Source organism: Galeopterus variegatus, unplaced genomic scaffold (assembly GCF_000696425.1).
Source record: "Galeopterus variegatus unplaced genomic scaffold, G_variegatus-3.0.2 Scaffold135, whole genome shotgun sequence".
Lineage (NCBI taxonomy): Eukaryota > Metazoa > Chordata > Mammalia > Dermoptera > Cynocephalidae > Galeopterus > Galeopterus variegatus.
This window is the reverse complement of record NW_007726246.1, coordinates 877,430-892,259: the sequence shown is the minus strand read 5'-3', so window position 1 is coordinate 892,259 and position 14,830 is coordinate 877,430. Positions and strand designations below refer to the sequence as shown.

General features: G+C 35.1%; 1 protein-coding gene across 1 annotated transcript in view; it reads right to left on the bottom strand.

Annotated features, from left to right (window-relative positions):
• Positions 1 to 14,824, bottom strand: part of NAA30 (N(alpha)-acetyltransferase 30, NatC catalytic subunit) — a 20,426-nt gene extending 5,602 nt beyond the window's left edge. The window contains exons 1-3 of the mRNA XM_008589252.1: positions 14,274 to 14,824; positions 9,338 to 9,461; positions 7,276 to 7,331 (exon numbers count right to left, since the gene is read on the bottom strand). Coding sequence (XP_008587474.1) covers positions 7,276 to 7,331; positions 9,338 to 9,461; positions 14,274 to 14,375 — 282 coding nt within the window. The 5' untranslated portion in view covers positions 14,376 to 14,824. The remainder of the gene's footprint in view (positions 1 to 7,275; positions 7,332 to 9,337; positions 9,462 to 14,273) is intronic.
• Positions 14,825 to 14,830: the final 6 nt, after the last annotated feature.

Genomic DNA, 14,830 nt, shown 5'->3' with positions numbered 1-14,830 from the left:
TCCCACATACAGACCGGTTCCCGCTCACTGGCTGAGCGAGGTGCGGGCGCAACACCGAGGGTTGCGATCCCGTTGCCGGTCCCGGTCCGGTACGGGCGCAACACTGAGGGTTGCAATCCGTTGCCGGACACGAAAAAAGACAAAAAGGAAAAAAAAAAAAGAAAAAAAAATCCACAATCTAAAAAATTATCTAAAGAAACCTAAGAGGCCCATCAAGATATGACCTGTACCTATATCTCCAACTTTGCTTTAGGTGTCTCTCCTCTTGTTCTCCATGCTCAACACTAAACTTTCAATTTCCCTGATCTTTCCCACCTCAGACCATTCACATGAACTGTTTTCTATCTGGAAGAATGCTCTTCCTATCCTTGCTTTTAGCGTTGGCTTGTCACTTCTAGATTGAGTATAATAACTCTTTCCTTTTATAGAACCCCATAGCACTAGGCACTGCTCCTATCAAACACCCTTATTCAATGCTTGATGAGTATGTCATCTCTCCTAGGTGGTGAGCCCAATGAGGGCAGGGACCAATGCGTACCTCCTTCACAGATGTTTCCTCTGCACCTGACACACTGCCTGACACGCAGCAGGCTCTTAAATATTTATTAATGTGTCCTTAGCTCCTTTCGTTATATTACATACTTTACAAAAATATTAAAATACTGTCATGTATTAAAACAACCAGCGTACTTAAAGGGAAAACATCATCTTAAGGCAATTACCTATGCAATTAACTCATCAAAGCAAATCGCATGCTAAACCCAAACCTTTAAAAGATCTAAAAATCAAGTAATTGATAATTCAGGATCAAGTGAAAATGTTCAAGATAGAATCAAAAGACCTTAAATAAAAGTTGTATAGCCAACAAATTGGTTTAAGAATTTAAAGTCAATAATTTCTCCCTGCTCTTAAAAAAGCACAATTCAATTTTTAGTAATGTATGCCATCCTACAGTCTGGAACACTCCAATCTGGTCAATAGAAATTTTCACTTCTTAACAATTCTCTTGGGTAAGTCCTGAAATTCTGTTATTTGTTCAGTACCTAATTAAAACTAAAATGTTAAATCAAAGCAATTTAATGTAAGATACACTAAAGCTGTCAACAACTCAAAACTTGAGATTGATTTCACAGAAATAAGGAGAGAGACAATTTCAAAAAATAGCTAATATTTATTGAAGATGTACCAAGTACAATGTAAAGTATGCATTATTTCATTTTTTATAATAACCTTATGAAATAGATATGGTTATCTCTCCATTTTACAGATAAATGAAACTCAAGACCTCCGGTACAGCAATAACTGTCCAAATAAGAACTAGAGCTCAATATTAACCACTGTTCTATACCTACCCCTGATTGTTTCCCAGAGTTAAAAAAAAAAAAAAAAAAAGCATCAAATGAGAGAGCTAACCTATTTATGACAAGCTGAAGAAGATCTAAGTCCACCTTCATTAATATTTAGAGAAATCTAAAATATTCAAAACACATCTGAGCCTAATTACAGCTACACAAATACACACTTGAGGTGTGGTTTAAGAGTTCAATTCAGATTTGTTGGCATCCTAACAGATTAATGGAAGTAAAACCCAATTACACAGAAAAAAGTTACACAAATGGTTAACCTAGTCAAATGTAAATATTCTCTTGGCACACTCATATTTTCTAAACAAAAAGATCATGCATTATTTGATACAACAGAAAATGCCAGAAGAAGTTTTTAATAATCACTACTTTTATAAAGATATTTTTTAAAAATCTGGGTTTACACTCGAAATTCACCATAAAGCTACTCTTTTAATCCCCATCAGGGGAGTATTACATAGGCAGCCAAAGGATAAGAAAGTTATTATGCTCCTAAAGAAACTTCACAAAGTTGAATTCTACTTAACAGAGAAAAAGAGTTACAGTGAAGTTCCACTGATTTTTCTTAGTTATAAACCATTATCAGGGATAAGCCAAACCATTAGTTTAGACAGCATATTTTTATTATTGTAGGCTGGAAGTTTCTGGATGGCAGGCTTGTTCACTGCTAGAACCTAAGCTCTAGCATACTATCTGGCAATAAGCAGGCCTTCCACTACTATTTGCTGAATGTACAACTTTATTACTCTTCAAAACATCCCTTTAAGATCAGAATTAACATCATGTCACACAGAGACAGACTAGAAAAAGTTAAATAACCTGCCTACAATCACACTACTGCTAAGTGACAGAAGATGGATGTGGAACCCAGGTTTTTCACACCAGTTCTTTATTAAGCCAAACTACTAACTCAAAACTTTATAGCTTAAATAAACCCATTTTATTCTGTTCTTTACCTAGCAGCCTCTATCACATAGCCAAAATGTGTTTCCGTTGAAACTAAAAATGTTAAACATGTATTTATGAAACACATATAGTAAGCATAGTAATAAATACAAATAACTGAAAAGCTAAAAAGTCATCTTTTACATTATTAGGGGAAAAAAAGTGATTGGACCTTTCTGTCCTTATATGTATATATATTTTAACCAAAAAATGACTTAGATCTCCTTGCTTCCTAATGGTCTAGGTTAGTCACTATTGCTAATATGACCTATTTTACTCTTTTAATCATACAAAATACACTAAGCTATTACCAAGTATCTTTTGCATTACCCTTATATTGCTAGAAATAAGTAGCATTAGGTTAAACAAATTAGATGTGGGGAAAATCCAGGTTTGAATAGCAAACTGTAAACAGTTTGCAACAGGTCATACAGTATATCATTTATAGAAGAGAGAAACTGCCTATTGGAAATAAACATATAAATACCAAGGTCAAAGGTTCAGATCCCCATACCAGCCAACCACCAAATAAATAAACAAATAAACAAAACATGCATGAACAAAAGAATGGTAAGCAAACACCAAAATGGATGTGCCAGAAAGGTAAGTAGTGGACTTTTTCTACTTATAGATTGTCTGTAATGATTATTGTGGTTTTCCAACGGGAAAAATGTTTTTAATGTAAATAGTCAAAAATTAGATAACATAATTTTCAACTAAAAAGGTCACATGCTACACACTTAAATTCCATTAAGAAATTCCAATTCTGGGCCGAGCCCGTGGCGCACTTGGGAGAGTGCGGCGCTGGGAGCGCAGCAGCGCTCCCGCTGCGGGTTCGGATCCTATATAGGCATGGCACGTGTGCTCACTGGCTGAGCATGGTGTGGCCGGTCTCAAAAAGGACAAAAAAAAAAAAGAAATTCCAATTCCGGGCCGAGCCCGTGGCGCACTTGGGAGAGTGCGGCGCTGGGAGCGCAGCAGCGCTCCCGCTGCGGGTTCGGATCCTATATAGGCATGGCACGTGTGCTCACTGGCTGAGCATGGTGTGGCCGGTCTCAAAAAGGACAAAAAAAAAAAAAGAAATTCCAATTCCATTGTATTCTGATCAACGTTTTCAGTAATCATACCGTAAATCTTTAAAACAAAAAAGCAACCTTGAAATTTTCAAAGATGAAGATTTCAAGGACATCTATAGCTTAAAAAGTAAAGCACTACTCATCATACTGATCAATCACCTGCCCATATTCTAATCTATTTTAGAAAAAATGTAGATAAAAGTTCATAGCCACAATAAAGGTTCATTATTTTAGGTACATGGCTCTTACTCTAAAAATTACATTTTATGGGCCAGCGGTTACCTCAGTTAGAACATAGTGTTATAAAACCAAGGTCAAGGGTTTGGATCCCCATAATAGCCAGCCACCAAAAAGAAAAAAAAAAAAATTACATTTTAGAAAACTCATTCATGCTATTTGTATTTAACTTATTCTTTCTCCTAATGTGAAACATAAACCACAAACCCAAGATACTTGTCCTACCCACTATACATTTGGCAGCCAGAGCACATAAGGGATGTAACCAAATTCAAGCCAGATCAGCACATGGGTAATGCATTTCTTATTCACGAAGCAAGGAATCCACTTGTTTCTTTTTTTGAGGCTAGAATTTTTTAGTCGGCTCCAATTGTATAGAAAAAGAAAAAGATCTTTAGCTATGTCTAATTCTGATATAAAAAGTTGAGAAAAACCACAGTAAGGCAAAATGAAAATAGTTATACTAGGACGGCACAGCATCATTTGGCCAAAAACATGATCTACATTTCAATTCTGTGACTACCAGTTTTGGCTTAATTTGCTCAGAACTTAAAATGACAAGTGGCAACCAAGAACAATATAAACTTGACTCAAGGTCACAAATACATTTTGCAAACAGAAAGTAAAAAATTGCTTGGATATGCACAGTAAGGCTTCATAGAGATTTCTAAATCTAGCTCTGAAATAGGTCCACAGATTTTAAAATCTCCCCTTGTAAGAATTTAAAAATAGCAACACAAATAACCTAAATAGTAGAAAATGTAATTTAAAACCCTTCTCAAATGTCTTTCCAATAGATTTTCTGATTAGTCAAAATTTCGACCCTTTAAAAGAAAGAAAAGTTAGCCTAACTTAATGAAAGAAAAAAATCACATGTTTATTGCTTTATAATTGGTTATTGTGTTCTTGGAGAATTATAATCTCAAAGTTTTCAAAAAAATAATAATAATTTCAAAGTTTACCTCAGAACAATAAATTACATACAAAGACATTTTCACATAATTTTTTTTTACCAAAAGGTATTTTGACAACTTGGTTAACCCTGCAGATGCCTTTTTAAAAAAATCTTACTGTGAACAAAAATAAGACAATGGCTGTTCTCAGAAAGCTTACAGAAAATTCGAAGAGAAAGACGAGTTAACTAATTACCACAGACACTGAACAAGTAAATTTAAGTACAGTAAGTGTTACAAAAAGTGAAGTCAAAAACACAGAAGAAGGTGCAATTGTTTCTGTCCAGAAGGATCAAGGAAAGCTTTTAAAGGAGTTGTTGGTATTTGAATTGGGTCTTAAAGACTGAGAAGTATTTTAGTAAGCAGAGGACGATCAAGAAGCTACTGGATCTAGCAAATAAACCATTGAGAAAGTAATGTCACTGAAGTGGAGGGGGCAGAAACTAAACCAAATGGGATGAAATGGTAATATAAGGAAGTGGAAGCAACAAACACACTACTATCAAAAATTAAAAGGGAAAACGGGACAGAACAGTTTGTTGCTTGTATGGTTAAAACTGAAAGGGGGAGTGAAAGCCTTATAAAGAGTAAACAAGAGCTCCATCCCTTCATGCAGCAAATTCTTTATCTAAAGAATGTGGGACACAGATAAGCAATTTTTTTTAAACCAAGTGAAAGTTCACTAATCCAGAGGCAGAGGTATTCAAACTGCAAGAACTATCCATTTAAAATCATACTACAGGAAAAAGTTCACAGAGCTATCCCCACCTCAGCCTAAGATTAAGTAATATTCACTGTTTCAAAAGAAAGAAAAATGAATCAGCATTAGATTCTTAGGCCCGTAATGAAAAGAATATTTCTACCATAAATCATATCACTAATTTAGGATTTAACCTTGGAACTAAAATAATCGAAATCTCCATATCACACTTTAGAACTTTTAAAGCCAATACTACTGAAACATTTGATCAGTTAAGGTAAAGCACACAGCTTGCCTCACAGGTATTGACTATAATAGTGAATGGGTAACTCAGAAAAATCTTAACCATAGAAAAACATAACACTCCCTGAGTATAACATCCCTGATCACTGAAAATCACTCTCTGCTCAGTTGAAGATAAAAACATGATCTATCATCCCAAAGAGTTCTCCTATTAAACATAATGTTTGTGAAGCCTGACTTTTCTTGTTGAGCTGACTGAGCCAGTGTTACCATGGTCCAACAGACTTGTACTCATGAACATATCAGGTCCAATTCTTTACTGATAATTTTAGTTACCAGTCATGTAAATGACTTTGCTTATTGCACCTTTTACTATTTGATATTAAAAGCTGTGAAAAATGTGAGATCTTTTGCCACCTGTGAATCATCTATCTCGAGTAAAATTAAGTATCTTTAAACCCCAGGATGACTTCACTGTGCAACCCAATATGTCTGCAGACCTTCTCATAAAACCACCATTTAGTGTGATCTGTCAGAATATAGACTAATGTGAACAAGGAACATGAGAATACTCTGCAGCAGTAAATCGGTGTATTCTAACATGGAAACACGTCGATGAGATATTGTTAAATAAAAAAAGCAATTATTATAGCAAAATATTTATGATTTCATTTGTATAAAAAATTACACATTTGCACATAGGTGTGCTTAGAAAACAGGAGAATGTATATTAAACAGTTAACAGTAGCTATAGATGGAAAGAAGGATAAAGAGTTAAAGAGCATGAAGATGGTGAAAGAAGGGACTTCGTAAACAAATACACACAAACATACACGTTTAAAGACTATGTATAAATTTTGTACCCAAAAAACCCCCTACTTATTAAAAAATCACTAAAACAAATTAACTATTAAGGTTGATCTGTCGAAAAATAATTACCTAATTTCATGTATTTTGAGAACTCTCTAAGGCACATTTGCCCTCCAATGATAAAGACAATTGTCATTTGTATTGCTCATAAAATTACTAGTTCACTACAACTTTGTTCCTCCTTAGTCACCATTGCTATGTTAAAGACATCTGTACTTCTCTAGTTTATATTTGTTCCCTTCCAATAGTAAGTATTAACATTCCCAACCATCACCAAAATTTATTGAGCACCTACCATACGTAAAACACAGTGCTGTAGGATACAAAGGCATTATACCTGCCATCAGGTCTTACAAACAAGCTGAATAGAGAAGATACTCTACGTTAGTATATAGATAGCTCTACATTTAAAAAGTGGTTGTTTTCCCCCACCCCCGAGCCTTATCATTATTTAATGCTGAGAGATTTTTCCAAGTGTGAAATATGAAATGTCCTCCACATGGGCTGATAGTTTTCCTATGGTTTAAAAAAAAAAAGATGTTAAAGAGAAACTAAGGCCAACATGTAAGCAAATTACAATAGGGTTTATAATAAGAGCTACCTTACTTAAATGACCTGATAAAAAAGTCTCTGAATACCAATTATTTACTGAAAACGCCTAAGATTTTACCTTCACATTTTGACACAATTTGAAGAAATTTTAACTTCATTATCTTACAATCTAAGTCAAAATTTATGTGCTTTTAAATGAATATAATTTTCCCCATAAGGTGCATTTTTGTAATAGTTTGCAATGAAATGCAATGCAATTACTATAGAATATTTATAAAAATATTCAGTACAATATGGCCCAGGATAAAAGGAATTAAACATTTAGAAAGACTTACCTCATCACAGTCTCCTTCAACCATGGCATATATAGCTTTCTTAACCAAGTTAGTACCTAGAAAATAGATCTGAGTATTAATGAGGGAAAAATATAATTAGTTTCTTAAAGATACCTAAATTATGGTATTCATAATAAGCATAGAAATGTCAAGTCCTATGTTCTATCTTGAATGCAGATACACAGATTACTTTAAATTATATAGGGGAAAAAATTTGCAAACAAGCTGGGAGAGGCCATTAGAACCTACACATAGCAAATACATTTCCTCTTGAAAGACCTATCTCCTGATATAGTCCTTTTTTCTCAGACGTAATTATTTGCCTCAAGCAGGAGTTTGTTCTATTCTCTTTGAAGGTAGGAGGAAAGGGAAAAAGAGAAAGGCAAGATATGACATGACCACAGCAACCCCAGAACTCCTTGAGCTGGCTAGAACTTACTGTATGACCTGAGCTGATCCTGACAAAGATCTTCTAAACTCCTGGACAGAGGGCACAAAACAGTCTTACCAGAACTGTTATGCCCCACAGTGGGCCCAAGACACTAGGTCAGTTCCTACAAACCATACAGTGAGCCCACTACATTAAAGGGAAAAAAAAGGGCCGGCCCGGTGGCGCACTGCTACAGTGCGCCGCTTGGGAGCGTGGAGGCGCTCCCGCCAAGGGTTCGGATCCCACATACAGACCGGTTCCCGCTCACTGGCTGAGCGAGGGGCGGGCGCAGCACCGAGGGTTGCGATCCCGTTGCCGGTCCGGTACGGGCGTGACACTGAGGGTTGCGGTCCGTTGCCGGACACGAAAAAAGACAAAAAGGAAAAAAAAAAAAAAAAAAAGGGAAAAAAAAAATTGCCAAGTCTGATTTTAAGAGGAGAGAAAGACAAATTTTATTTAAAAATCTCTTAATTTTCAAGTCATGCACTCCAGTGTGCATGTATTTCATGGGCCAAGCAAAATATGTGTGATGACCAAGACACAACCCTAAAGCCATTGGTTTCTGCCCTCCAAACTAGCCAAACAATTGCTTATCATTTATCATGAGTCCTTATCAGCTCTTTTTAATATATCAAAGACTCAAACTCAGTCTGTAAAGCAAGCCCAATTCACTAAAAATATTACTGGAAATCTAACACTACAAGGAAAACCTAATGTATTATGTAAACCTATGATTTCTCACAACAACTAAGACTGTGAAATTCTCAAGTTGGACAATAACACACACTTTTTTTAAAAAAAAGCTACGAGTGACAAAACTGCTAATAATTAAATACAGGTACAAGCATCAAATAGTCTTTCATGACTACTTACTTAGCTTAAATACATCCCAGAATTTGACATTCTCACACAAATGCTTGTCTTCCTGATCATTGTGAACAAAGAGCCAGTAGGTCCTAGACACTAAAAGTGGTTCTTAACCAGGCTTATTTACATCACAGTCACCTGGGGAAGCTTCAGTCCTACCTCTGACAGGACAAACAAGATTCTCAGAGGGAGGGGCCCAACATTTGTTTTTAAACCACCTAGATGATTCTAATGACTATTATAAAACCAGGAGCATAAGATTCACTGAACATGGCAGGAAAGGTAGACCCGAGAGAGATGAATTTGGGAAGAGTAAGAAACAATTCTCTCTGTCCTCCTGAATTGCAATATAATGTTTGCAATTAATTAGTACTAAGTAATGATAACATAATTATGGCTTGACTGAGGTCCACTTACCCAAGTATAGGCAGCTCCTTGAGGGCTGGGATCAAGTGCCCTCATAAACCTATTAAAAACTGCAGTACTTCTTATAATACTTAGTATAACGAAAATCATTTTGAATGTGATAAAAAAAAGGTGAAAACTGATCACTTGCTACTTATGAAAAAAATAATCTCTCAAACAAAACATAAAGAAAACTATTTTAAGAACTTTTGAAAACATTATTCTGAAATAAAAAACTGCCTTAATTTTCTCCTCTTAGCTTTATGTTCATTTCTACATATTCATATTTAAGTCTTTTGTTTCAAAACACAAAAATGAAAATAACTTATGCATTCTTTCAGTGAAATAAATTTTTCTTACCAATGCCATTTCTCCTGTATTTGGAATCCACGGCTAACATGGCTATATAACCTCTGCGGAACATCTTTTTGTGCATATCCAGCTTGCAAACGATGGCACCTACACACTCCTCCCCTACCATGGCCTTAAAAATAAACAAACAGTTATGAAGAATAAGCAACCAACCATTCGTCAGCATTTTTGAGAGGGGAAAAGATAATGAGAACTCTAACAAGAGAGGAATCACAGAAGCTTCAGGAATCTAAATCCCAGAATTCCTTCAAATGTTCTAGTTATAAAATCTCTCAATATTCTTTAGAAAATGAATTTCTTAATCTTATCATTAAAGCCTGGGGAAAAAAGACAAGATTTCCAGAAGGTAAACATTTAAAACCTTCATAGGATTATACATGAGGTGCTTATAATCACAATTATTTGCAATAAAGACTTAACAAAAGTTTTCGTAAGGGAGAATATGTGAACAAAATTATTTTAAAGAAAAAGCCTATTCATTAGGATATGATAAAATATTGTAAAACTCGAACATCAGCAGAATATAAATTTAAATGTATAAATTTAAATGTAATTATAATAAAGCTTTAATGAAAGATATATAATATATGATATTTAACACCTGAATGGCAGTTAGACTTGATCAGGAAAAAAAATATATAAAAAATTTTCAGAGAAAGAAATGTTTATAAAGTATTGCTTAAATCATGCCAAAGAGGTTTTGGTTAATATACATAAATATATGACGGTCTCTTTTTAAGATACTCCTGATAGTGTGTCATTGTCATAAAGCTCTTAGAATATCTATAATTCAAAATCAGAGTTTTATATTAAAACAGAAGCTTTAATATAATTTTATAGAGCTTTCTATTTTAAAAATGTACAGCTTTCCAATGTTAAAGGTTATATGTTAAATAAATGCTAATTATCCTCCATTTTCATTAAAATTTCTAGTGCCACCATTGAAAATTTTTTCAAAAATTCCATCACTGATAAAAAGTTCTACTAATACTACACTGGGGTAAATAGAAATATCTACAACTATTTAATAATGTGTCAGCAAAATACTTGTTTTCCGTAAAATGACTTTCTGGAAGAAACTATTTCAACAACAAAAACCAGGTATGGGTTAAAAAATTAATAAGCAAAGTTGAATTTATATGTAATATATATTTTAACTTGAATTCATTACGACTTTAGTCTGTCACTCTGTCAGGAGACTTGGAAGTTTTGTTTTTTTTAAAACTGTGGAGAAATCTTTTAAGCAAGATAATTCTAATCCATTTCACACAAACCTAAACTAGGTCAGAAAAATCCTTTTGAAGGGATATTAAATTCAACAACCCACACTAATTCATTTTCTGTTTTATCATGCATTACAAAAATATTTTGGGTCAATAAATCTCTGAAATTATTTCCATTTTTTGTCATTCACAATAAATCAATCTTTTTTAAAAAATTCTTTTGAAAATTGAAATTTCTTTCTGTATTAAGACCTGAAATATACAAAAAAGTTGCCTCCTGACTGAACAACTCTGACATTTTCTGATTTGAAAATAATTAACTTCAAATACATCTATGTGCGTATACACATACATACATATGTACACACACATATGTATAAAATTATCACAGGCCAAATGGTACATTTAAAAGAGCCAGAAAACACCAAGGTCCAGGGTTCAATCCCTACACCAGCCAGATGACCAAAAAAAAAAAGCAGATAAAATTTTGACTTGACCTCATAAGCTAGGCTTATGTGAAATGGAAATCTATATAAACCATGATACAAAATGATAGGACAGCTACACTTTACAGTTAATAAGGCTATCCAAAACAGAGGAAAAAATTAAAACCACTAAACAAAATACAACTGGATAGTACTTTCAAATTGAATAGTAATTTCAAACAAATCTTTTTCCTTTGACCACGGAAGTAATAAGAGAACAAAATACTGTTATTAGTTCATTCTTAGACTACGTTGATTTCTTCCTAATTAAGAATCTGTAGGAGCAAAAATCAAGTTGTACACATCACCTAAAATAAAAGCCCAATATATGATACACTGTTACTTATAAGATGTTGGTAAGAAGACCAATGTTGCATTTTTTTCCCTGATAAATTGATAATATACGCTTAACAAGAATCACTAAATTGCTTGTCACATCTTCCAAATAAAAGCTTCTGCACATACATTTGAACTCATGCTATTTGTTTTTTCAGATATGAAAACTGAAAAATCCCTGGCAAGATTAAGACTTTACAAGGCCAAAGGCTTATCAACCTATAAAACTGGAAAAATACAAATTGTGTGAGAGATACCCAAATTCCAGAACACTAAATGTAGAAAACTGGAGGAAGCCTGAAAGTTAAACTTAGAACTAATAAATGGAAATCCTATATTATATTACATTACTGGTATTAACTTGAAGAACTTTAAAAAGGCACCAACAACTGAAAATACTATGAACTCTCAGATAAAGATGAAACAGCTAAGTAGAGAGTAATTGACAGTGCCTCACATTTGTATCATACTCTATTTTTACATGTTATAATTATTAGGAAGAATCATAAGAAACTGTTGTTTTTGTTAATCAAGTATTGTAATTTAATAAGGTTGAAGCCCACATATTCCATTTGACCCATGGTTAACCCATGGTTATCTATAGAAACCAGGAACATTTTGGAGGTTTATAATCTCTTGAGATTGACACTTGTAAGGACAACTGCCTTTTGGTGAAGATAACTTGGTAACACAATGATCTTCACTGACTGGGTCAAGGGTGTGTCATTTTTCAGGTTCTTACTTGTTACCACAATGAGAGACCAGGAGATCTGGGTTCTAGCTTTACCTTTCTGCACTAAATAACATTTTAAGTCACTCTGACCCTTTATTTTTCATCAAAAAAAATAAGGGATAAAGAAGAAGTTAGGCTAGAAAAATCTCTAAGATCCCTTTTATTTCTAAAATGATAGGATTTAAAATAAACATACACACGTATTTTTTAAAAGTTCTTATGAGAAATTCAAAAGTATGACAACATAAAGGCCCCTGTTCTAAATGGCCTCTGATTGTTTTTTAACTACTGTTTTATTGTTCAATACCTCCAGACTGATACTTGCAACAATAAATCTTATAGGTCAACCACCTGTGAACATCTCAATTTGTAGATATTCAAAATTTAATGTTAATCAAACTGATTATTAAACGCTAAAGTACAAATTAGCTAGTGAATTGTGAACCGTCTACATAAAATCAAGACTAAAGTTTACTAATATTAAGTTTATCAGAGTCTAAGATGGCAGACAAGCTGAGAGAGACCTAAGTAATATCAGACTCAAAAGCTGACTGAATATCATATATACACAATTATTTTCTGGAATTGACAGAATAACATCTATTTCAATTCAAAATGTGACTCAAATATATACTTTTGTGGGTTAACTTATAATTAAATCAAGCTATAATTTTTAGCAATTACAGTGGCATTTGATATGACATTTATAATGGTGCTATAAATCATTTTCCCACATTCATTGACATAGACATGTCTTAGAACTACTATTTTTATATATACAATGCTCAGAATCCTAAAACAGCAGTTTTCTAGAATACAGAATAGCATCCACAGTTTAAAAAAACATACTACAATGAAGTTTAAGCAAAGTTAACACAGAAAATAGCAGAATTGCCATTATCTACAATATTCGGGTTATATTTTCAGATTACCACCAAGTTATAGATGGAATCAAAAACACAAATTTTAAAAGTATTGTCAAAACGTCTTGCAGGGAATTACTAAGTGCAACTAAGTCAATGCTAAAACAATAAATAATGGCTGTGGCTTTTCCCTTCACATATAAAATACTCCTTAAAAGCACGTCACCTTTCTTTAGTAAAATTCAATGGAAACCATATACTGGTGAGTACCATGATACAAAGCATACACCTGCAGTCGATATTTAAGTTAAAGGTTTCTTTTTTTTTTGGCGGCTGGCTGGTACAGGGATTGAACCCTGGACGCTGTTGTTATCAGAACCATACTCTAACCAACTGAGCTAACAGGCTGGCCCTAAAGGTTTCATACAGACTGAAATTGGTCAATATTATCGTGAAGAAATAATACGTAAATTAAAAAAAAAGTATTCAGCTTGACTGATAGTCAAGTCTTTTTCAATTATACTCCATGCAAGCCAGTGTTACTAGTGATTAGGCATATCTATGACCAGCTTCTTAAAAAAAATCAGATTAGTAACAATTTCACACTTAAGTATCCTACATTCCATAAAAGGGTATTTTGTTCATGTTTCAGGAGTCTTTCAGCCACCAGAAGTGTTAGTAGCACCTTCTGCAATGGAGCACCAGAAAGCAGGCTGACTACAACTGTTAATTGTCCTGTTGAAGTAAAAGGAAACAATCTCCATAATTACTGAACATGCTTATAAGATTTAATTCTCCAATGTGGCCACAGCAAGTTTGCTGACAATCATGTTCACCAAAACATGTTTATGCATACGCTCTTCCCTGATTATGGCTATAATTGACAGATTAATAAGGCCTGCATCCGAACAGAACCATGTTCAAATTAAATGACTGCAAAGTGCTTTGTGGATGAGGGAGGTTAATTAAAGACGGTTAAACATGATTATAACCTAATGTAAACAGGACTCAGGACCCCCCCGGCCGCGGCCCCCACCCGCCACCCCCAGTGAAACATGCATCATACAGCTTGCTGCATTTACATCAGTATCAACTTAACCCGGATCATGAAGTCTTACCTTCAGAAGAGTTTCATTAAATAACTAAGAATGTATACATGCACTTTACATCATGTAAGTACTATGAAATGCAGGATACATCCACTTCCACACTCTTGGCCCTCACACTCCCTGCCCAGCACGGCCTGGATCTCTGCTGGGCTTACCCTCTTTTCATTCCACTTACCAAGAAGCACAGCTGTGGCCAGTTGTGGATAAAATATCTATAGGTATATATGGAGTAGGGTTCAGACAGATCTTTGGTGATCAGTCTCATGATATCGGGCATTTGTAGCTCGGATTCATATCGGACATATCGTATAGTCCGATCCTCCCCAGGCTCAACCTCCCTGCCCGAGGGGCTTCTTAAACTGCAGCCGGCGGTCAGGGACGAAGACAGCAACCGCACCTGCTTGTCTTCCTCCTCCTCCTGCTCGGTGCCCTCGGCCAGTCCATTGCGGGCCGCCGCGGGATTGCTCGCTGCCTCTGCCGGGCTGGGGAGCGCAGTTCTTGCATTATTTGGGAGGGAATGAGGGGGTCTCTCGCCCGAGCGTACCCCAGCTCCTTTTGTTGCAGTCACTCTGGGGTCCCCGTCGGAGGTGGCCGTGGTTGCGGCCGCATCGACTGCACTCAGGACCTTGCTCTTGAGGGAGGCGGCCGCCCGGAGGTGCCGCAGTTCGGGACTGATCAATCCGTTGAGCTGCTGCTGCTCCTGCGGCGGCTGAGGGCAGCGAAGGCACGGAT